This window comes from Triticum dicoccoides, chromosome 2B, assembly GCF_002162155.2.
Source record: "Triticum dicoccoides isolate Atlit2015 ecotype Zavitan chromosome 2B, WEW_v2.0, whole genome shotgun sequence".
Taxonomy (NCBI): Eukaryota; Viridiplantae; Streptophyta; class Magnoliopsida; order Poales; family Poaceae; genus Triticum; species Triticum dicoccoides.
The window spans coordinates 574,405,136-574,431,310 of NC_041383.1; the positions used below are offsets into that span (position 1 = coordinate 574,405,136).

The 26,175-nt window shown below is 41.3% G+C and overlaps 1 protein-coding gene and 1 long non-coding RNA gene across 2 annotated transcripts; one reads left to right on the forward strand and one right to left on the reverse strand.

The window, feature by feature from the left end:
• Positions 1–18,846: 18,846 nt before the first annotated feature.
• Positions 18,847–20,615, forward strand: LOC119364954 (large ribosomal RNA subunit accumulation protein YCED homolog 2, chloroplastic-like). The gene is made up of 7 exons (XM_037630531.1): positions 18,847–19,206; positions 19,311–19,499; positions 19,575–19,664; positions 19,777–19,863; positions 19,941–20,021; positions 20,097–20,142; positions 20,237–20,615. Exons 1-7 carry the CDS (start codon positions 18,898–18,900, stop codon positions 20,320–20,322), a joined length of 888 nt encoding a protein of 295 aa, XP_037486428.1. The 5' UTR covers positions 18,847–18,897; the 3' UTR covers positions 20,323–20,615.
• A 1,195-nt stretch (positions 20,616–21,810) lies between these two features.
• LOC119364955 lies at positions 21,811–25,403 on the reverse strand. Its single transcript, XR_005175247.1, has 3 exons — positions 24,753–25,403; positions 24,582–24,665; positions 21,811–24,065 (listed from the first exon to the last, which is right to left on the reverse strand). It is a non-coding gene; the product is annotated as an uncharacterized LOC119364955 (long non-coding RNA).
• Between the last annotated feature and the right edge of the window lie 772 nt (positions 25,404–26,175).

Here is a 26,175-nt window from a genome sequence, read left to right on the forward strand (position 1 = left end):
ACAACTCACGCCGCCTGGAACACCTCAGTGTAATGGTGTGTCCGAACGTCATAATCGCACTCTATTGGATATGGTGCGATATATGATGTCTCTTACCGATTTACCGCTATCATTTTGGGGTTATGCTTTAGAGACAGCCACATTCACTTTAAATAGGGCACCGTCTAAATCCCTTGAGACGACACCGTATGAATTATGGTTTGGGAAGAAACCTAAGTTGTCATTTCTAAAAGTTTGGGGATGCGATGCTTATGTCAAGAAACTACAACCTGAAAAGCTCAAACCCAAGTCGGAAAAATGCGTCTTCATAGGATACCCTAAGGAAACCATAGGGTATACCTTCTACCTCAGATCCGAAGGCAAGATCTTTATTGCCAAGAATGGATCCTTTCTAGAGAAAGAGTTTCTCTCGAAAGAAATAAGTGGGAGGAAAGTAGAACTTGATGAAGTACTGCCTCTTGAATCAAAAAGTAGCACAGCTCAGGAAGATGTTTCTGTGGTGTCTGCACCGACTAGAGAGGAAGTTAATGATGATGATCAAGGAACTTCGGTTCAAGTTGCTACTGAACTTCGTAGGTCCACAAGGACACATTCCACACCAGAATGGTATGGCAACCCTATCCTGGAAATCATGTTGTTAGACAACAGTGAACCTTTGAACTATGAAGAAGCGATGGCGGGCCCAGATTCCGACAAATGGCTTGAAGCCATGAAATCCAAGATAGGATCCATGTATGAAAACAAAGTATGGACTTTGACAGACTCGCCCGATGATCGACGAGCCATAGAAAATAAATGGATCTTTAAGAAGAAGACTGACGCGGATGGTAATGTGACCATCTATAAAGCTCGGCTTGTCGCTAAGGGTTATCGACAAGTTCAAGGGGTTGACTACGATGAGACCTTCTCACCCGTAGCGAAGCTAAAGTCCGTCCGAATCATGTTAGCAATTGCCGCATTCTATGATTATGAGATATGGAAAATGGACGTCAAAATGGCATTCCTCAACGGTTTCCTTTAGGAAGAATTGTATATGATGCAGCCAGAAGGTTTGTCGATCCTAAGAATGCTAATAAGGTGTGCAAGCTCTTGTGCTCCATCTATGGGCTGGTGCAAGCATCTCGGAGTTGGAACATTCGCTTTAATGAAATGATCAAAGCGTTTGGGTTTATGCAGACTTATGGAGAAGCCTGCATTTACAAGAAAGTGAGTGGGAGCTATGTAGCATTTCTCATATTATATGTGGATGACATACTATTGATGGGAAATGATATAGAACTTTTGGATAGCATAAAGGCCTACTTGAATAAGTGTTTTTCAATGAAGGACCTTGGAGAAGCTCCTTACATATTAGGCATCAAGATCTATAGAGATAGATCGAGACGCCTCATCGGTCTTTCACAAAGCACATACCTTGATAAGATATTGAAGAAGTTCAATATGGATCAGTCCAAGAAGGGGTTCTTGCCTATTTTGCAAGGTGTGAAATTGAGCACAGCTCAATGCCCGACCTCGGCAGAAGATAGAGAAAAGATGAGTGTCATCCCCTATGCCTCAGCCATAGGGTCTATTATGTATGCCATGACATGTACCAGACCTGATGTAAACCTTGCCGTAAGTTTGGTAGGGATGTACCAAAGTAATCCCGGCATGGAACACTGGACAATGGTCAAGAATATCCTGAAGTACCTGAAAGGACTAAGGATATGTTTCTCGTTTATGGAGGTGACGAAGAGCTCGTCGTAAAGGATTACGTCGATGCTAGCTTAGACACATATCTAGATGATTCAAGTCACAAACCGGATACGTGTATATTTTGAATGGTGGGGCAGTAAGCAGTTGTTGCAAGCAAAGCGTTGTGGCGGGATCTACATGTGAAGCGGAGTACATGGCAGCCTCAGAGGCAGCACATGAAGCAATCCGGATGAAGGAGTTCATTACTGACCTAGGAGTTATTCCCAATGCGTCGGGCCCGATGACTCTCTTCTGTGACAACACTGGAGCTATTTCCCTTGCCAAGGAGCCCAAGTTTCACAAGAAGACCAGGCATATCAAGCATCGCTTCAACTCCATTCGTGAAAATGTTCAAGATGGAGACATAGATATTTGTAAAGTACATACGGATCTGAATGTCGTAGATCCGTTGACTAAACCTCTTCCACGAGCAAAACATGATCAACACCAGAACTCTATGGGTGTTTGATTCATCACAATGTAACTAGATTATTGACTCTAGTGCAAGTGGGAGACTGTTGGAAATATGCCCTAGAGGCAATAATAAAATGTTTATTATTATATTTCCTTGTTCATGATAATTGTCTATTGTTCATGCTATAATTGTATTAACCGGAAACCGTAATACATATGTGAATACATAGACTACCACATGTCCCTAGTGAGCCTCTAGTTGACTAGCTCGTTGATCAATAGATGGTTATGGTTTCCTGACCATGGACATTAGATGTCATTGATAACGGGATCACATCATTAGGAGAATTATGTGATGGACAAGAACCAATACTAAGCATAGCACAAGATCGTGTAGTTCGTCTGCTAAGTGTATGTTGGGTTGGCACGAATCGAGACTGGGATTTGTCACTCCGTATGACGGAGAGGTATCTCTGGGCCCATTCAGTGATGCATCATCATAATGAGCTCAATGTGACTAAGTAGTTAGTCACGGGATCATGCATTACAGAATTAGTAAAGTGACTTGCCGATAACGATATTGAACGAGGTATTGGGATACCGACAATCGAATCTCGGGCAAGTAACGTACCGATTGACAAAGGGAATTGTATATGGGATTGATTGAATCCCCGACATCGTGGTTCATCCGATGAGATAATCATGGAACATGTGGGAGCCAACATGGGTATCCAGATCCTGCTATTGGTTATTGGCCATAGAGCTGTCTCGGTCATGTCTGCATGATCCCCGAACCCGTAGGGTCTACACACTTAAGGTTTGGTGATGCTAGAGTTGTTATGGGAATTAGTATGTGGTTACCGAATGTTGTTCGGAGTCCCGGATGAGATCCCGGACGTCACGAGGAGTTCCGGAATGGTCCGGAGGTGAAGATTTGTATATGGGAAGTCCAGTTTCAGTCACCGGAATGGTTTCGAGAGTTATCGGTATTGTACCAGGACCACCGAAAGGTGTTCGGAGGTCCACCGGGTGGGGACACCTACCCCAGGGGACTTGATGGGCTGAATATGGGAGGGAACCAGCCCCTAGTGGGCTTGTGCGCCCCTCTCCAAGGGCCCAAGGCGCCTAGGGTTGAAACCCCTAGGGGAAGGGGGCACCTCCACCTTGCTTGGGGGGCAAGTTTCCCCCTCCTGCCCCCCCCCCCCCTCTAGATGGGATCTAGAGGGGCCGGCCCCCTCTCCCCTTCACCCTATAAATAGAGGGGGTGGGAGGGCTGAAGCACCCTTGCTTTTGGCGCAGCCCCTCCCTCCTCCAACTCTTCCTCCTCCTCCGTAGTGCTTGGCAAAGCCCTGCAGAAATACCACGAGCTCCACCACCACCATGCCGTCGTGTTGTCGGAGTTCTCCCTCAACTTATCCTCTCCTCTTGCTGGATCAAGAAGGAGGAGACGTCCCCGGACTTTACGTGTGTTGAACGCGGAGGCGCCGTCCGTTCGGCATTAGATGGATCTTCCATGATTTGAATCGCAGCGAGTACAACTCCCTCATCCGCGTTCTAGTGACGCTTCCGCTTAGCGATCTTCAAAGGTAGGAAGATGCTCATCCTCTCCCTCTCTTGTTGCTAGAATCTCCATAGATTGATCTTGGTGATGCGTAGAAAATTTTGAATTTCTGCTACGTTCCCCAACAACATCAACCGCTATCCAGCATGCATCTAGAGTATTAAGTTCATGAAGAACAGAGTAACGCATTAAGAAAGATGACATTATGTAGAGGGATAAACTCATGCAAATGATATAAACCCCATCTTTTTATCCTCGATGGCAACAATACAATACATGCCTTGCTGCCCTTGCTATCACTGGGAAAGGACACCGCAAGATTGAACCCAAAGCTAAGAACTTCTCCCATTGCAAGAAAGATCAATCTAGTAGGCCAAACCAAACTGATAATTCGCAGAGACTTGCAAAGATAACTTAATCACACATAAAATAATTCAGATGAGATTCAAATATTTCTCATAGATAAACTTGATCATAAACCCACAATTCATTAGATCTCGACAAACACACCGCAAAAAGAGTTACATCGAATAGATCTCCAAGAAGAGGAAGGAGAACTTTGTATTGAGATTCAAACAGAGAGAAGAAGCCATCTAGCTAATAACTATGGACCCGAAGGTCTGTGGTAAACTACTCACTACTCATCGGAGAGGCCTTGGAGATGATGTAGAGGCCCTCCGTGATCGATTCCCCCTCCGACGGAGCACCCGCGAAGGCTCCAAGATGGGATCTCGCGGATACAGAAGGTTACGACGGTGGAAATAGTTTTTCGTGGTCGCTTCTAATATTTTCGGGGTACATGGGTATATGTTGGAGGAAGAAGTAGGTCGGTGGATGCTCGAGGGGCCCACGAGGGTGGGGGCGTGCCCACCTATAGGGGGCGCACCGGGCACCCTCGTGGCCGCCTCGCTTGTTTCTTGACTTCCACTCCAAGTCCTCTGGATCACGTTTGTTCCAAAAAGATCGCTCCCGAAGGTTTCATTCCGTTTGGACTCTGTTTGATATTCCTTTTCTTCGAAACACTGAAATAGGCAAAAAAACAGCAATTCAGGCTGGGCCTCCGGTTAGTAGGTTAGTCCTAAAAATGATATAAAAGTGTAAAGTAAAGCCCATAAACATCCAAAACAGGTAATATAATAGCATGGAACAATCAAAAATTATAGATACGTTGGACACGTATCACATGACATGTCCTCTCCACACACACCCAGCTAGAAAATGGGTTCACAAGCTCACTAAAATGATAACAACAAAGCTTGCGACAACCCATGGTAAAGATAGAAGATGAAGGCCTCATCAAGACAAGGGATACCAATTAAGATGGCAAAAGCCTCATAAAGATAAGCATGAGGAAAATAATCTTCACCACACAAGAGTGAATCAAGATGCAACAATATAAGACACACACTCAAGGCAAAAGCTTTCACGGAGCCACCAAAGAAATAACATAACAAAGACAAGGTGGACGTGAAAGAAAGGATATCATCTAGATATGCAACTTCTCTCAAGTGTATAAGATTCTAGGTAGACGAAATCATGATGATATATATCTACAAAGAAGAATGAACACCCAAAATAGTTACAACACGAAGGAACAAGATATCCAAAAGGAAGTCATACATATACGACAAGATATTTGCTTGGAAGCATAGCACATGGCTATATATGGTCTTATTGTATATAAATGAATTCCTACCACACAACCATCAAAGACATCACAACTAGCAACATGAGATAATCGTTGAGATGCTTTGAGAAAGGAAACAAGTATCACAAGATGGAATGAATAGCATGCCAAGATGCAACCTACACAAGGTTGAATGCAAGAAGATAATGCATTAGAAGATACTTGTTACCGAGATATCATTGGAAGGATGTAGAAGAAACCAAATGAAGGTAGTAGATAGTAGTTCATTGAGAATCCTAGCTTGACTCCAATAAGCTCATGGTGACACCACCTTCCTTGTGAGTGATCCGAGCATCCAATGTATCTCCAATTGTTCCTAGAACAAGAACACAAACAAAATGGTACCCGACCTCATTGGGACCAAAGAGTTAGAGAACCAACAATACATAGGACAAACTCCACATAAATATGTGCATATAGATATGAAAATGAATTTCATGCACATGTCATCCAATTTGAGACTTGGTGGAGTTTCCCCTATATATTGGGTCAAAGAAAGAAAGCATGCCAAAGAGACTACACGAAGTTAATATACATGCTCTATACTTTCAAGAACTGAAACCAATTGACAAAGAAATACCAAGTGAAGAAAAGATACCAAATGAATAAATCAACACTTGGAGGATATCCATAACAGATACATCGAGGAATGAGATATCTATTGATACACACTAAATAAAAGATATCAAACTCCCAAAAGAGAGGATGGTTCCAAACAAACCAAGCTCTCTAGAAAGTTTCATGATGGCACAAAGTACCAAAAAGAAAATGGCTTGCCTTCCACCAACACACACTTGATAAGGATCGCAAGATGAGTGTTTTATAGAAAATAGGATAGCTCCCCCAAGACTAGTGCATTATAGAGAATTTGCATTTGAATACAAAATGCACAAGGTGGTATCACCACTTTCACTATATCTAGAAAACACTAGACAAGATCAAGAAATTAACAAGATCCACAAGTGGTATGGAATACAAAGGGAGTTGATACGTTCCTTGGCAAGAGAAAAAGGCAAATAAAAGCAAAAACCAATGTAAAGAAGATCAATAAATTCTACCACACAAGTGAGTACCAATTGTCAAAATACAAGAAGTAAATGGAAATAATTCCCGGTGGTAGATAGCAAGGATATCCAACATAATCTTCACACCACACACAAGCAAATTGCAACTTGTAGAGCTAACATGGCACCTAGGAAAAAGATAATTTACAATATCAATTCTAGGTGACAATATCTCAAATGTACGCATTTTCTAGGCTTGTAATATGCATATAGCATATTACTCCCCCATAATGTGATACCAATAAGAACTTAACAAGAGGCAATAAGAGGATCCAACAAGAGATAATTAATGGACTATTTAGAATTTGAATTTCTCATGAGAAGACATACCACATAGCGAATAGATAATCTTGTAATATCAATACTAGATGGTATTCCTCATGTACACACATTTATAGGATTGTGAGGTGTACAAACCACACCACTTCCCTATAATGGGATATTCCATTAATCTCTCACAAGAGCCAACTAAGATACAAACAAGATGCATAAGGGCTCAATGTATGACACACAGGTACATGATGTGCAAACCAACACACACATAATTGATTACTCAAGATAATCAATTGGAGGCACAACATATACAAACACATGCAAGGAAAAAAACAAAACATGCAAACGGTCAAGTAACTTTCAGTGTAAACAATGTAAGTACAAGTTACGAGAAGGAGGCACAATGGATATAGTATAGAAACTTGATAACCCAATTAACTTGGCTTGAGACACTAAGAATGATGAAGTCCCCTTAATTGTTCATAAAGTAGCCAAGTCTCCAATGCCCTCCAACAACACCTATTGATCAAGTTTGAGCTAGTTGGTCCCCAACCAAGTTGGGTCCTAAGAGATTAGTCACAATAGGCTTGGCTACCCAAATGGTTCTTTTCTTGACACCACTTTGAGTACCAACAACTTTGGCAAACACATTGCCAACCTTATCCTTCCCAAGAGAATAGAGATCATCAATAATAATTGGTTTGGATAAGTTACCACTAGTGCATGGAGAAGCGAGGTGACCTTTCTCACGACATAGGTAGCAACGTCTACTCTTCACTTTCTTCTCACTTGATTTCTCAACTTGAGAACCATTAGCTTGAGTTTTCTTGGGAAGAGGCCTTTCTTCAACTTGAGGTTGATCATAAGAGTGAACTTGTGGCCGCTTCCCTTGTTGCTTGTCACTAATGGGCTTCTTCTTCAATGGGCAAGATCTAACATGATGCCATTCTACTTTGCAGTTGAAGCAAACAATCTTGGTCGAATTCTTGACTTGTTCTTGGCCCTTCTTTTTGTTCATCTTGGACTTCTTCTTTTTATTGGAGTTGAATCCAAGTCCACCTTTGTCATTGGGGGATTTTTGCACACTCAAGATATTGTTGAGTGTGGATTTCCCTTCATGACTCTTTTCCAAGTCTTTCTTCAAAGAAGTGAATTGGGCCTTGAGCTCTTTGATTTCCTCTGCATGGTTAGTCTGAACACAAGTACTAGAGGAAGTATAAGCTTCATCTTTAGAGCAACAAGGCATTGAAAGCAATTCATCACAAGATGTACCAACATTGTGAGTAGATGAATTACAAGGACTAGCACATGGCAATTAGTATTTTGACTAGAAGTAGTGCTAGTATCCACATGAGGCTCACTAGATGTTACCTTCGCAATCATGGCCTAATGAGCTATCTTTAGCACATTATGGGATACTAGAAGATCATCATGAGAGCTTGAGAGCTTTTCATGACTTTCTTCAATTTCCCATAATTGCTAGATAGCACCTCAATTTGAGCCCATAGCTCAACATTCTCCTTCAAAATGGATGTTTCACAAGTAATAGAGTTAGTAGCACAAGCATCATGATTTACAACAATAGCAGAGGACAACTTGGCAAGCTCTTTTAAAAAAGAAGCTTCAAGTTGGGCATGAGACTCGGTGAGTTTGATGAGCTCACCCTTGATGACCCTTGAGCCATTTTCGAGGTGCTCAAAATCCTCAAGGAGTCTAGCATGAGAAACTTCAAGGTTAGCATTTTAGTTTCAAAAACATTGGCCACCTCAAGAGCTCTATCATGATATTCCTTCACACTAGATAATTCTAGAGCAAAAGTCTCCGCAAGGGATTCCTTGGTGGTTTGTTCAAGTTCAAGAGCTTGAGAGAGGTCGGCAATCTCATTAGCGTAATCACGCTCATGACCTTCCATTTTCTCAATGGTGACCTCATGCTCCTCGAGATGAGATTCCAACTCCTAAATATATTTCTTGCCCTCAATGGCAATGGACATGGTTTCCATGAAGTTGGAACGAGCAATTTTATTCTTATGGAGAGCTCTAAAAATCATTTCTCCCTTAAGTTTTAAGGAAGCAACATTATCATTCTCTTCATCATTATCCTCATCATCATTACCATTAACATCATCATCAAGAGACATGTTGGGGTTCAAAGTAGGAGATACCTTTGAAGCCTTAGCCATAAGGCAAAAAGCAATATATGATGATTTAGGATCCCTTGAAGCACTGTTCAAGAGCACATCTTGTTCCATGGGGTGTTGGGTTTCCTCTACATTGTTAGCACAACAACTCGAGGAAATACATGCATTTTTATCATGGCAACAAGATATAACAAGCATATCATCATGAGATTTAGTCAAGCAATTTCTACATGATATGCACGGACTATCAACACAAGCATGAGAAACATGTAAGGTGCATGAAGTGTTAAAGTCCAAAGATGGAGCATTGCAACAAGATAGTGATGAAGAGTCATCAACGATAAGCACACTATCATCATTGCAATGACCAACACTACTCACCATAGCATTACCTTGTGGCAATCCACATGTATGTGAAGTAGAAGAAGTTGAGAAGGCAACACGGTCGGAGGTGGAGGGAGAACAATCATTCCCACAAATCTTGGACGCACCATATTTATCTTGAAGCTTTGTCCACAACTCATGAGCATCCCGGAACGGCATGAGTTGAAATATAACTACATTGCTCAAAGCATCTAAAAGCACATTAGAAGCTTGAGCATTAAGATAAGAGTTTTTCTCATCCTCTAAAGATAATATCTGGGGCTCAATTGGAGGAGAAAAACCCATATCTACAATTCGCTCTAAATTTTGGTCCATGACCCTAAAGAGATTAAGCATGCGAATTACCCAAACATCAAAATTTGTGCCATCGAAACTAAGAGTGTGAGAGAATCCTAATCCCCTAGTCGACGTCTTTACTCTCTAGGCGGTTAAGCCTAACAAAGAGAGACGAGGCTCTGATAACAATTGAAAGATCATGGATGTCGCCTAGAGGGGGGGTGAATAGGCGCTTTAAAATAATTATTGTTTAGGCTTGAACAAATGCGGAATAAACCTAGCGGTTAATTTTTCAAGCACAAAACCTACAACAACTAGGCTCGCCTATGTGCACCAACAACTTAAGCTAAGCAACATAAGTAACTATGTGATAGCAATATATATGACAAAGAACAATATGGCTATCACAAAGTAAAGTGCATAAGTAAAGGGCTCAGGTAAGAGATAACCGATGCACGCGGAGACGATGATGTATCCCGAAGTCCACACCCTTCCAGATGCTAATCTCCGTTTGGAGCGGTGTGGAGGCACAATGCTCCCAAGAAGCCACTAGGGCCACCATAATCTCCTCACGCCCTCGCACAATGCAAGATGTCGTGATTCCACTAAGGGACCCTTGAGGGCGGTCACCAAACCCGTACAAATGGCAACCCTTGGGTACAGTCACCGAACCCGTACACTTTGGCAACCCTTGGGGGCGGTCACCGGTACCCGTCAAATTGCTCGGGGCGATCTCCACAACCTAATTGGAGACCCCGACACTTGCCCGAAGCTTTACACCATAATGATTGAGCTCCGAACAACACCAATCATCTAGGGCGCCAAGGCACCCAAGAGGAACAAGCTCTAGGGTGCACAAACACCCAAGAGTAATAAGCTTCTCAAACTTCACTTCCACGTATCACCGTGGAGAACTCAAACCGATGCACCAAATGCAATGGCAAGGGCACACTGAGTGCCCAAGTCCTTCTCTCCCAAATCCCACCAAAGCAACTAATGCTAGGGAGGAAAATGAGAGGAAGAACGAAAGAAGAACACGAAGAACTCCAAGATCTAGATCCAAGGGGTTCCCCTCACTTAGAGGAGAATGTGATTGGTGGAAACGTGGATCTAGATCTCCTCTCTCTTTTCCCTCAAGAACTTGCAATAATCATTGGAGGGATTGAGAGTTAGCAAGCTCGAAGAAGGTCAACAATGGGGGAAGAACACGAGCTCAAAGGATAAGGTTCATTGGGGAAGAAGACCCCCTTTTATAGGTGGGGAAAAATCCAACCGTTATGCTCACAGCCCGCACAGAGCGGTACTACCACTCGACCTCACGGTACTACCGGTAGGGGTAGCGGTACTACCTCAACGGTTAGCGGTACTACTGCTTGTGAGCGGTACTAAAAAAATACATCCATGCCTACCACCGCTGGACTTGTGACGAGTTTTTGGTCCAGAGCGGTACTACCGCTATAGTAGCCATCGTAGTACCGCTCTGGAGCGGTAGTAAAAAGTTACACCCGCTCCTGTCTGCGGTAGTACCGCTGCAGCCTTTTCAGAACACCAAAACTTCTGCAAACGGACTCCGAATTCAATGAAACCAAGTTTGTTGAAAAGCTAGCGACAAGGGCTAACACAATATTGATAGAAATAACAATAGGAAGGAAATTGGAAAAGGCCCAAGAGAAAAATCCTTCCTCAAATAAGACCGGTGAAACCTCCAACACCGAAAACGCAATAGAAGAGGCATATGAAATCCGTTTTCGAAGTACTAGAGCTTTTAACGGAGATAACCACAAGCTCTAAAACCTCAAAAGACAAAGCAAATAAGAATCAAGAAAGATGATGCAAGGATGCAATGGTTTGAGCTCTCGACGAACGATACGGTCAAGCTACTCACTTGAGAGCCCCCCTTGATAGTATGGCTATCGATCCAATAACCCGGTCTCCAAACTATCACCATGAGACCGGTAAAATATAAAACCTATCAAGGGCAAACCTTTGCCTTGCACGAAGTCCACTTCAGCTAGATGATGACGATCTTGACTCCCTCAAGTTTGACCACCTTTCTTGATTGTGTTTGCTCGATGAAGACTAGTTGATTGCTCCCCCATACTCCACTATGGGTGAGACACTCTTTGGCACATCTTCACAAGTCCATTGATACCATAATGGACGGCAAGCTAAAAGCATGATTTCTTTGTGATGCTCCACTTGAACTTGCACAATACAACCTTGATTTGATGTCATCCTCCATGGGTTGTATGTGATCTTCCTCTTGACGCAAGCCCATGGAAGCAAACCTAACCCCACACAGAACTCTCACAAAGACCATGGGTTAGTACACAAAGCGCAATGGACAATGCTTACCAAACTGTGAGATCACTTGATCCCACTCGGTGTATCTTCTATGCTTTGTGTTATGATCAACTTGAATCACTCTCTATACTTAGTGTTGATCAACCTTGACTCTTTCCAACTCTCTTCATTTGGATGATGTCTTGAAGGTAAACATGAATGATCACACAATCTTCTTCTTCAAGACATGCTTGAAATAAGCTCAATACTCACGTGACCAATCTTTGGATAATTCCTTAATAACACCTTGGTCAACTCATAAACTCCTTGAAACCAACACATGTACTTCAAGAAATGCCCATGGACAAATCCTTCAAATATAACTCAATGCAACCATTAGTCCATAGAGAATGTCATCAATTACCAAAACCACACATGGGGGCGCCGCATGTCCTTTCAAGTGAAATATCGCCAGAAATGAACCAACCCACCAAACGGGTGACTTGTTCAACCTCCGCTAGACCTATAGGTTGTGTGTGATGTGCCATATTTACTAGGAAGAACATGTGCACGAGACAACCAACAAAAAAATGGAAGATCACTGCCACTAGCGTCGAGAGGGGAGTAGGAGGGAGCATGCCCTAGAATTAGCTTGTGTTTGTGTTAGTCTAGAGAATCTTTATGTTCTAGAGAAGGTACATTGGAGTTTGGACATGCCCCATATATGTACATTATCGTTTGAGCATACAAAGCACAATTCAAGGGTTCCGCTGTGACACACATCCATATGGCCTCACCTCCTTTTTATAAGCTTGGGCCCTTCATGCGTGAAAATTATTTGTGCCTCGTGCCTTCAAATAGATAGCCGAATGCCCACCCACCGTCTTGCCCATGAGGATTGGATAAAGTATGGTCTCTACCCCCTTTTCAAGACAGAACCGAAGTCCCCCTTCTTTTCCGACGTCACTTCACAATCAAGGTTTGGACCAAGGTTGTGGTTTGGATAGCTTATACTCCATCCGTCCCATAATATAAGAATGTTTTTGACATTAGTGTAGTGTCAAAAACGTTCTTATACTATGGGACAGAGGGAGTATCTTATAATTGGTTGTCAACTGATGGACTCTCATATCATAAGATACAAGGTTGCAAAGTAAGGCACCAAATATATCGCCATGCTTGCTATTTGGAGAACTCGGAAAGAAACATGAGATGTTTTGCTAGTCCTCATCCCAGTTTACCAAGTGCTCTGCAAAAGATAAAAGATCACACCTCATGGTTTTTAGCGAGAGATAACATTTTGGTGTCATAATTTTGGGTTATTCGGCTTTAGTTTTCCTCTTGTAGCCATTTTACAGACCCATAAGAAACTAATTAATCCTATATATACCTAAGAGTTATTCCCACTAACTTAATTATCTAAACCTGCAAGCATGTCATCTCACCATACAATTATGAATGGGAGAAGGCCCACCTCAACATGCAACCATGCATAAAGTACCCACCACAAGATTGAACCATGCATGGGAAGATGTTTTCCATTCAATTATTGTACTTATATTCAATAAATATTTACAACTATACATAACCAAATATAATAATTCATATGTGTGTTTAATTTTGGTTTTCATGTTATCAACTCAGATTTTTCATCAACCAATTCGTACAGGAATGCACAGGGTATCCTCTAGTTAATGAAAAAAAAAATACCATCCCCATACCAAAAGAAATCCATAAATAAGAACCGTAACATTTACAACATATTTGCCATAGTTAGATTTACTGAAAAAAAACAGACAACTAAGAATCAACAAAAAGATTATAGTTGTGTGCGCTCTTAAAAGTTTTTCGGTTGGTTACTCTTAAACAGGGTTTGAAATGCATTTCTTGCGATGCAACAAGAATGTAATGCATAAACTATCTGAATGGTCAATGGCCAAATTCCATACAAGCAAACATATAAACCCACCCCCTACAAAAATAAAACTTATTATATAATTTATAGTATTTGTATCTCTTTGACCTATCAGTGACTTCTCCCACCAAAATCTAATGTACATAAAGAGCCACCATTAATTCAATGATCAGAACATTTTATTACCTCATCAATACATTTCTGGTGACTTCGTGTGTGCGTGCGCATGCGCTGACACATATTTACATTGTACTCATTGTTTCACAAAAGGAATAATTTTTATGATATTTCGTTTCTATAGATTATTTCTTGCATACAAGTTGGTGGCAACCTCCAAGCATTCACGACTTTTTTCATTGCGGTGTGCCAAAGCAGTGCCCAAATATCTTCGTAATGTAATGGCACGTTTTGGAGGTTTCTAAGTCAATGTCAGTATGCCATAGTACTACTAGTGCCTATTGGTTTTGAGATAGCTGCGCGCGGCACGTGCGTAATAGGATGTAGTGTACGCACTACTAGGCAAAGGATATGGAAACTATAAAGTGGCACGTTTGGCCATATGCTAGCAAAGGCATGAAGAAAACAAAACATGACGGAAGGTGGTACGATATTTTGTTCAGTTTCGTTCACCACTCCGCAACAATGTTAGGTAACGACTTGAACACCGGCCGAACTTCCTGTTTGCTTCATTCAGTTATATTTTGATTAAAATGTATTCGACCGGAACTTTTCATTCACCCACCATGATGCGTCTTTGGCTCGCTCTAATACTTTTAGTTGTCGCTAGATGGTCTACAAACCTAGATGTAATTTTTTTTCTGTTGTTCTTTATACTATCTTGACAGTTATGAATAGATCAAAAAATTTTCCAAAAAAAAAACTTATTATGACTTTTATTGGAATTCGTGTTTAAGTTTGCATATAGCTTGTCGCCAAAAAAAAAAGTGTGCATATAGCTTTAGGTGGACTTTGAATATGTAAGAGTTAGGCAATTGAAGCTGGAACCATGTAGCCCAGTTATCTTCTACTATACTCCCTCTCTATCAAAATATAAGATGTTTTCGAGGACACATACATTTGGTTCCTGGGTGTATCTACACACTATATAAAAAGTAGTAATTAAATAAAAGATTAAAAAATTCTGAAAATATTTTTGAAATAAACTTGATCTTCCATTGTACTTGTGAAAAGCATTCCACAAAGAATAAAACCCTTCGACTTCTTTTAAAAAACAAATTTTCGGCCAAACTAATGTGAATAGTGACCTAAATAGCAAATAATTTTTATCTTTTTGCCCTAAAGTGAACACTGGTTTTTTATTCGTGAAAAATCTATTATACTAGTGCAAAAGAATAGTCGAGTTTATTCTAAAAAAACTTCTGAACTATTTTGACTTTTTTGTAAAAAAAAATCCCATATGAGGAGTAGATACAACCAGGAACCAAAGTGTATTTCCCACTTTTTTAGCTTAGACTGAGCCTAAAATACGTTGTATATTTTGATACAGAGTGAGTATATCCAAATAGTTAGGCCTCACTACTAGATTTCTTTGCACATGCGTGCTTCGAACATCGCCTCAATTATTAAAAATCATTTGAACAAAATTGTGTAACATCAATAAGTGAGATCAAAGAGTTAATGTCTGGTAGGGAGTTTTATCCGCAGAAAATTTCTCGTAGTCAAAATAGAGTTGCAGATCATTTGGCCAATTATAGCCGCACCGAGAGCACAACTGCTGTGTGGTTGACCTCGGCTCCACCATGTATCGAGGAAATATGGCCTATTGATTGTAACAATGTTACTCATTAATAAAACTACCTTATCCTCGCAAAAAAAAATAAGTCGTGCATGTTCTCATAAGTCACTCTTTTGCATTAATTTATCCATGCAGACCATGTCATCCATCAAGTCATGCATGTTTTTTTTAAGTCATGCATACACTCATAATTTACTATTTAGGATTAACCTATCCATGCAAACCATGCCAATTCATCAAGTCATGTATATATTTTTTTGCCGAAGAGTCAACTCATGCATGTGAGTCCAAAGTTATTTTTTTTGCCCTTTTTTGTGTGATCACGGTGATATATGTGTTGGTCGCTTGGAGAGAAAAAAAATATCGTTCATGCTTCACGCTTTTGTTGAAAGATGGCATGGCGTAAAGTTTAATTAAAGTTATTCTCTTTTTGTAATAATTTTTTGGTCTGATTCCTAGATTTTATTGTTTTCAAAGATAAACCGGGTACACTCATACATTTGTTGTTTCATTAGTTTTAGTTGTGCTCAAGCGTCTATTTATGCATTTTTTAACATGGTTTTTGTGGCAACGCCCGCGAGCCAATCTTCAAGGGGATTATATCTACACTTTAGCTATAAGGGTAAGTCAATTTTCTGACCGTTCATTCTTTTATGAAGATCCGTGCCGGGTTTCTTTTTTCTTGTGTTGTTTCATGGATTCTTAGGCTGATTTTTGACTTGCTCCTGTTCGTGATAAGTCAATTTTTTTCTTACGATGAATTTTTTGACTTGTCCTTGTTTGGGGTAAGTCAATTTTCCTGTTGGTCTTGAAGCCCGTTACACATTGCCTAATTATTTTGTGCGTCTATTTGTTTTTGCTTTTTATTTTTAGTTGCTTTCTCTTTTATATGCATGGTTATTTTTGGCATGTTGGATGAGTAAAAATGTACACACGTGGCGTGTGAAAATTACACTAGTATATGCTTATTCTTTGCATATTTAAAAAGTGTACTTGTAATACAAAGTTGTGTGCAAGTTTATTAAGTATTTATTTTAAGTCCATTTGTTCTTAAAGGGTAATACCAATGCCACTAGTTCATCCATTCTTACAAAACTTCACTATTTATTTTATTTTAGATTTTATTTCATTTTCCATCTTCTTTAAGGTAATACCAATGCCACTAATTCATGCATTCTTAGTAAACTTTCTTTTGCGAAATCTCACTATTATATATGTTTATTCTTGCATATTTTAAAAAACACAATTTCTATGTAAATTGCATATTTTCTCATAATTTTATTTTTCTTAAAGGGTAATACCAATGCCATTAATTCATTCTTCCTTAAAAACTTCATCATTTTGATTTTAGTTTTAATTTATTATTTCTTTTTCTTTTTTACTTAAAGAGTATTGCCAATGCCACTAATTCATTCCTTCTTATGAAACTTCTTTATGAGAAAATTCCAGTATTATATGCTTGCACTTTCTATGAAAAAAGGGTGCAATTTCTATGTAAATTGTATGTATTGTCATTATTTGGTTTGTTTATTATCATTTTTCCTCAAGGGTAATGCCAATGCCACTAATGCATTCTTCATTAAAAAGTTTATTATTTCGATTTTATTTTAGTTTATATTTCATTTTCTTTCTTCCTTTAGGAGCCATACCAATTCCACTAATTCATTTCTTCTTAGGAAACTTCTTTCTACGAAAATTTACTATTATATGTGTATTGAACATTACAAAAAAAACATATTTTCTATATAAATTATGTAAATTTCGTCATTGTTTGTGTTTTTTCTTAAACGGTACGAACAATGCTATTAATTCATACTTTCTTAGTAAATATCATTATTTTGATTTATTTTAGTTATTGTTTTATTTTCTTTCTTATTTAAGGGTAATACCAATGCCACTAGTTATTTACTTATTTGAAACTTAAATTTTGTGGAAATTCCACTGTTGTATGCTTATTCTTGCATATTTTAAAAAGCACATTTTTTGTGTATTGTGCAAATTTTGTCATTTCTCAGTTTAGATTTTTTTTCCAGCTGCGTTCTTCTTCTAGGGCAATACCAGTGCCACTAATTCACTCTTCCTTAGATTTTTTTTAGGTTTCTTAATTTTCCTTTCTTCTTAAAGGGTAATACCAAAGCCACTAATTCTTTCTTTCTTTCTTAGAAAATTTCATTATTTTGGTTTTGTTTTAGTTTTTATTCCATTTTCTTTCTTCTTTAATGGTAATTGCTATGTCACTAGTCCATTCCTTGTTCGAAAACTTCTTATTTCTGAAAATTCCTCTATTATCTGTGTATTCTTGCATATGATAAGAAGACACGTTCTGTGTAAATTGTGTGCATATTTTTTCATTATTTGTTTTATTTTTTATTTTATTTTTTCTTAAACGGTAATACTAATGATATCAATTCATTCTTTCTTAGAAACTTATTTTTTTATTTTTATTTCTTCTTAAATGGTGATACAAAAACCACTAATTCATTCTTTTCTAGAAAACTCCATTATTTGATCTTTTAAATGGTAGTACCAATGTTTGTTTTTGCATACTATGAAAAAGCGCAATTTAGGTGCGAACTGTGTGCAATTTTTCATTATTATATGCTTATTTTTGTGTATATTATAAAAGGCCCAATTTCTGTGTAAAATATGGGCGAATTTTTTTATTATTTGATTATTTTTTTCTGAAACGAGTTTCTATCCAATCTCTATATGCTTGGCTGAAACGATTTTGGGGTCAATCAACTGACCGAAAATTCATTTTGAACCGACTGACCTATAGCCGATCCCTTATAGATTGCTCTCACGTGGAAATGCCTGCCCTTCGGATGAGTGGATTTCCACGATACGGGCAGTCTGCTGCACACGCCAGAAAAGTGATGATCTAGCGGTACGTCTGAAGGCCGAAAAGTAGAAAGGAAGACATGGAATCCGATCGAGAGTAAGCGAGCGTCAACGATTCGAAGATACCAAAAGCAGAGTCGGCTGGTAGTGCGGAGCTTTGGAATGGTGATGTGAGCAGACGATGCCCACTGAACTGATACGACGATGAAGCTGCGTGCGTTTCCCATGTGTTTGCAGGCATGGAAGCTGGGATCCGGATTGTATATCCCGCTAGCTCCCTCCTGTCTCGACGGCATTTGTTCGTGAATGGTCAGGAACCGGAGCAGAGACGGGCCCTGACTCTCCTGACCGTGCATTCCGTGCCCCCCACCATTTGAACGACATGTCCTGGTGGATGCTCAGAGCCGGATTGACCATATCATCATGCAATCATGGGGGCTTTGAACCTCTTCCAAAACCTGCCGTCGAGCTTGAGCTGGGTCAAGCTCATCCACGGCCAGGCGTGGCGTTTATCGGTCCGGAGAGCAGGGTGTGGCTCAGTCAGCACCGGTCACGTACGTAAACGCACCATGCACCAGTACCACACATCAGTGACGCCAGGGAGTTGCAAGAGGATAAGGCAATCGTATCCCCATGACTCCGTTTGCTACGGTACGCATGCAGCTAGCACAGCCGGCCGAAGCTCTGCTCTCAGCTCGACAACAATGGCGAGAGCCTGCAAGTGCAGCCCCGCGGTGAGGCTGCTGCCGTATCCGATCACAGCACAGCTGGCGGGCAGCAGGAGCCACGGAAGATGCAGAAGCCTCGCCGTTCACGCGCAGCTCCCAACCGAGGATGATTACCCCGCCGAGTCACCGAAAAGGGTCCAGGTTACACAGGTGAATTGCTGATCTACTGGTAGCCAGTGCTTGAATAACTCGTGGGTAGCAGTTTGAGTTTGAATGTCCATGAGCTGCTCACCGCATCATCTGCTTCGATCCAGAGCCTCAGGAGGAGCCGCCGGAGGGGGCCCGGCGCGCGGCAGAGCCTGGTGTCCGTCGGGACGTCGCGCGGCGGAGGGGATCAGTGGAGCAGCGACTTCGAGCTGACGCTCCGGCAGCTGAGGCTGGACGACCTGATCGAGGAGGGGCAGAGCGACGCCGACGTCCTGGTGCACCTTCTAGTCCAGCAGGTAACTGACAGAGAAAATATGCACCGAGCAAGTGAGCAGCTGACTGATAGCTGTGAGATGTTCGTCTGCTTTCAGCACACCCAGTTCGGAATGTCGATCAAAGGGCGAGTGGTCACATCGCTCACCAAAATATGCGATTCCTGCTCCGCCCCATACTGCACAAAGGTACACCACACTGCTGATCAGCTGTAAAAAATTCCATGTTCAGAGAAAAGATGGCACATTTGGAAACTGTTCAAGTTAACTGAAAGCATTAGATCCTGGGACCCCGTTGCAGATTGATGAGCAGTTCGACATTACGGTGCTGTCTTCCTCCAGGAAAGACCAGAGCGGGTTGCCTGAAATCGGAGACAGCGATCCGTCAGTACGTGATATGATTTACCTAGCTCTGATGCTATATGTAATTTACCGTAACCATTACGTTTATTTCTTTTAGAGCAGGTCATGTATGTGAAGCCAGGAACAGAAATCGATATCGACTCGTCAATCCAAGAGACAATACGACTAACAGCGTCAGCCAAGGTATGCACTTGCAGCATGTCATGTCGAACTGTCGATTGTCGACAAACAAACCTCTTACTGATTGTCATCATTCAGAGTTCATGTTCGGAGGCGTGTGAGAAGTCTCCTGTCGTGTGGAAACGTAAGGACTAAGACGAGCTGCAACAACTAGTACATTGGATTGGTTGCTTTTACTGTACATCGCTGTAACAGTTGTTCATCTTGTGAATTTGCAGGTGCTGGTAACCAGAAGAAGCGTTACAGCCAAACGTGGTCAAAACTTCTTGATCTCAAGAGAACTCTGGATAAGGCGCACAGCTAAATTACTGTTGGCGATGCAGTTTCAACTCGATGCCACTGATTATCTGATATGAATGCCACAGTGTGATATATCGAACAAAAAGCTCGTGTGACCGGATGATTAATCAACGGACATGGTTATCCAGTGATTGCTTCTCTCCATAATACTTTAGTTAACTGTATACTCACAGAGACTACTGTACTAGACTATAACAAACCATTTTTTCTTTCCTCGAATATATTTCCTGTGGGAAACTATGTATGAAATCAGAATATTCTTTTGAGGAATATATGAATTCAGAAGTCATTCCACAACTACGGCTTGTTTTTCAAGGCTACTGATTTTTCTTGCAAGGATTTACTCATACATGTTTCCGCTCACAAATTTCCTTTAGAACTGTTGAGTATCATGATTATTTAGGGCTGCCTCCACAGACAGCCTCTGGTTCCGCCGACTACCTCTTCGTCTTCGTCCAGCACCAACTCATCGTCAGCGTCGTCGTCATCTTCCCCGACCACTTCATTTATTCCGACAACCGAGAACGCATCGGCACATTCTACCCCGCCGATTGGCGCCGCAACCGTCGTCGACTCCTCCTCTGTTGGTCCCTCCAACATGGCGTACAACTCGTGCTGGTCCCGTCTACGCATGCCCGGAGCTGGCAACTACCGATGTGTGCCTTCGTCCACGACGTGTCCCGGGGCTTGGCAAACCTGGTGCGGCGCCTCGTCAATACCGACTTCTTCCCGTCTACGCATGCCCTGTGCTGCCAACACTGACACGTGCCTTCGTCCACAACGTATCCCCAGGCTAGGCAACCTGGTGTGGCGTCTCGTCAATACCATCTTCTTCGTGGCACACAACTGCGCCCCTGACTACATGGTGCTTCCTTGCGCCCGCATCTCCACGGTGACTACCTCGACACCGACCATCCCCGACTCGACATCGATCACGGTATCCCTTGCACGGCTACCTTGATCATGACTAAACCACCCTACCCTCTCAGCTACCTCGACAATGGCACAAAGGGCTACCGCCACTACAACAGGAACCCCCCCTTTAGCAACGCATCAATGCGTTGTCGTATGCCCATATATATGTTGCTAGGGTCTACACCAACGTATTAGTATGCGTTGCCGTTGGTGGCGTTGGAAGGATCTACAACAACATATATACATGCGTTGGTAAACAGCATGTAGAAGCGTTGTTAGGTAGCAACATATAAAGCTAGGGCCCAACAACACTTCATATGCGTTTGTGATGACATTGCACAAAAGGATTCTAGAAGCTTCTCTAGATAGCACGAACAATTAATGATTTTCATATATTGCATCAAAAATTATTAGGTCAACGCCGATAGTGCATATGACCCACAATATAATAAACAACCAAGTCTCATGTATTAAATCAAATATGTGGTATTACAAAGAACATGGTCCAAAAATTACAAGAGGTGAAACTATCTAGTAGTAAGCCAATTCTTGACCTTGCAATCAACAAACAATATAATAAACAAACAAGTCTCATATATTAAATCAAATATGTGGCATTACAAAGAACACAGTCAAACTATAATGTTTGAAACATTGATACTTAAAGTTACATTCTAGTTGTCTTGTAGTAGCCCAACTGTTTGCCTTGGAAACAAAATCTTCTTAGCCTTTCAATCAAAATCTGAGTCATGCATCCTCAATTTATCTTGGTAATCTACAAAATAACAATAGGAGATGAGCAATTACAGTAAAGAAAATCAGGTTAATAGAGAAGTAAAATTTAAAGGAGCACTGTACAAATGTTTTTTTACCAAGACTAAGATTTGTACACAGAGGTGGGCTAATAGGGCTGGGCATTCGGTTTATATGATTAATACGGTTCGGTTTATTCGGTGTTTTATAATTTCGGTTTTGAAGAAATGGAAACCGAATTAATCACACAATATTTAGAAACCGAACCATATTAACTATAATATATCGGTTCAGTTTATTCGGTTAACCGAAAAACCAAAATACATGCACTCATCAGTATATATCACAAGAGCTAGCAACCTTAACATCAGTCTGTGCTTTATTCAGTCAAGCAAACTAGTGAACATAACTAAGTGTAAAATCACATGGGGCGTTACATGTATTATGTACGGAAGAATATGTGTGATGCGTGTAAACTAAGCAACTCATGCACTAATTGATACACTAATTGCTAGTTACTTCCATAACCAAGCGCCTGGCATGCATACATACTCCTACGAGTACTAGTTAGATTGTGAGATTAGAAACTCATCTAGCGGCTGGCCTGACGTCTGCCACAACCAACAAGTATTTGCCAAAGGACGCGCCCCCGCTGCACTTTCGAAAACAAGGTATTGCATGGGGTATCGTACATATCGGTCTTTTCGGTGTATTCGGTTTTTGGACACTGGAAACCGAAAAAAACCAAACACCGAACAACCTTAAAATTTCCCACCGAACAAAAAATCATATTACCGAATTAATAGATAAATTGGTTAATATGGTTCAGTTCGGTTTGGTTTTTCGGTTTTCGGTTCAAAAGCCACCCCTAGGCTAATTAATAATCTGATTGTAAAAACATCTACAACAATTATTAAACAACATTGTAGATTATGCGACCTATATCCGTGTACTAATTGTTTTTTTTTGCATCTCGCGTCAATTCAATATTATATGAACTATCATTATATAGTTTTATTGTTCCAGTCCATTTTCTATAAAAAAGACCAAAATGCAGAAGTGCAAAGTGCAGATACTTGCATCATCTATAGCATCGCTCTGTAAAGAAATAATAAAAATACACACTAGCGAAAGGGTCATTGCCATGCTATGTAGTACAAACAGAGGGACTTTGAGTCTTCACCCTTACTTTGTAAACTGAGGCCATTATATTTCTCTTAATTGTCGTGCACGTGTTCTGAATAACTATGGCTCGTTAAGATAAAAAACTACGTATTGAAACACCGAGTACCTTTGACCAATCGGATGGCTATTCATTGTGAACAATCATCAGCTTGTATTTACTACAAAAAATTATCTCCAAAAAATATATTATAGTAATAGTGAGATGAATTCAGCAACCGGCTAAATGATAAGTATTCTAGGTAACCAGTTATACCAACTATACATAATTGAATATTTCCATTTTCCAATGGTCTCTGCACTAGTTAGCTTTGGGTCACATCACTCCTGTACTACCGATTCTTGGGACGACTTATTAGTCATGCTTGCTATGGTGTATTAGGAGAAATCTTATTAGTGCCAACAAATCAAAAAATCTGTAAATAATATACATTAGACAAAATGTCGTTGTTACCTGAGTACTACAAAGTCACACATTAGAATTTCCTGATCCATGAATAAAATTCTCACAACTTGCAGAAGCAGCACAACGAAAAAAAGCATCATCAGATTGGAACAACTGGAGTTATCAACACATGCATAGAAAAAGACGTGCATAATGAACTAACAAACAGAAAGGGGAAAGAGCAAGAAAACTATGAACTGTCTACCCTGAGCCCCTGACTTCACCTTGAAGGAATGCGTGATCTAATTAGTATAGACAAGAGCATGCCATAATTAGTATACAAGACAGGACATCACAAAATAATTGATTAGCTGTGGGGGAAAGAACATACGAGACTGATCCTACCATAAGAAGGCTGGTTTCCGTCCGATCTTGCAGCTCCACCCCAAGCAGAGATAAGACTCGGGCCACAAGCAGCAACAAAATCAGTAACGGTTGATGCACACACATAGCTGCAAGAAAATTAAAATGTAATGCATCACAAGAAATGAGTGTTGAGTAAAAAGTGTTAGCTTAAACTACAAGTAGCTAGCTCTCTCTTGGAGTACAATCTAGCAGAGGAAAACTGTAACCAGCGACTGCACACTAGCTATGTCCACAGACTAGTGCAACGCACACACACCAGAGACTAGAGTTGGAGTACTACTTGAGCTGAATATTTGTATTGAAAGTGGAATGGTCTGATTACAACCGGTTATAGCTAACTGAACTGACCTAGTAGCTACTTGACATAAGCACACACGTCATATTCTAAATTACGTCACTGCTGACCACTTTCTACAGTACATGATTTACTATACTACTTTTCCACTTATACTGCTACGGTGCTACCTTGGCTGGCAAGGTAATACAGCCGATGTTGCTGCCGACCTGCCACATGTTCTTAATTAAACCGGAACCCATAACAGATCAAGGTTGAATGTAAGTGAATTAGAACCATCGTGAAGTAACAACTAAGAATTGGTTACCTCAACTCTAGCTGGGAGATCAAGGGATGAGGAATAGATGCCTTTTTGGTTGATCACGAAATTATGGTCATATCCTTTGCAAACCTGCATGATATACAAACACATGAGCACAATATTTACAAACACAGAGAGAGAGAGAGAGAAAGCAGCGGTCCACACTAAGCAAAATACCTTGCACGTTCTCAACTTCTCTCTCTGCAGAAATCATCTCTTGTTCAACGTTTGGGTAGAAGAATCCCACATTTATTTCAACAAGAAACTTGTGGGTCAGTTAAACTGTCCCCTTCAGTGATGCGCGCTAAAATAGGAAATCTTAGTAGGTTTGAAATCAGCATATGCAGCTACGCATGCAGGGACAGGCCTCAATGAGGATGTGGTCCATTGGTGTTGTAGCTTGTAAGATGCGGCCGGCAAGGAAAAACAAAGATGGGCGAGGACAGTGGGCAATATTACTTGACAGAGTACAAATACAGATGCGGGAGAGCAGAATAGGACCTGCTGAACTACTGCAGTTGGAAGACGAGGGCATCGGTTCCTTGCTGTGTGGACTGTGGAGAAACAACGCCGGCGTCTGCATCTCCGGTCATGCGCATGAAACGACGGCGGCGACGCGTTCCCCAACGCAAGGAGGATGGGCGACGATGTCCAGTGTGTCCCCGACGCGCGGAGAAAGTGGCGAGGGAGGATGGCTTGGCTGAGGCTCTTGAACGAACCGAGGGAACAGGGGAGGCAGTCGAGGGCAAAGGACGGCGGTGGTTGGAACCCTAGCTGCTGTGGGTGCGTCCCTCGCTTAGGATGAAGGCCAAAACGATGGGGGAATAGGAAAACGTTTCATGCGTAAGAGGTGGAGGTGTGGGCACGGAGAGGTTAGCGCTAAAGTGGGGAAGGTGGGAAACAACGCATCATTTTTTTCCGGGATGAAACAACACATCCTGTTATATCGTTGCTAGACATGCGTTGGTATAGGGGGGTTCTTGTTGTAGTGCGCCTTGCTTGAGCAACTTTGTCGGTTTTCACTCCAGCCACAACTTCCGCAATGCATTGACTGTTACGACTATGGTGGTGGTGGGTGGGTGGGAGGGTGGGGAGGATGTCCGTTGGCTTACAACTTTCAGATTCTTCTCCAGTCTCATTGTCTGTGTCTCTGCCGTTGTGGCTGCGCGCGAGGTGGGGGTGCCTTGTCTTGTACTCCAAGAAGATCATGTACTCCTATATATATACCCACGTGGCTCAAGCAATACATCATCAATTCCACCTATCTCCCCTCTATTCCTTTTATAGGAACAACTGCTTTATTATTCATATATAAGGGCATACACAACAAAGAGCCTACAAGACACAAAAACAAAACTCCCATCACCCTGAGAAGCCGACGACGAGGCCCACTCATACCAAAAAGATCATCGCCGCAAAAAGGATCCTTCAGCATCGCCATGAGGGCTGCCAGGGAGTCCTCGTTGAAGTATTCAAAGCCGCTTGAATCACCCGGGCTTGTTCAATAAATGATGTACCTTGTCCATGAAGGATGGGTCCTCCGATCAGCTTGACCTCTATCGGCGAGGAAGCAAGCCGTCGCCTACCCCACCGGGGAAGA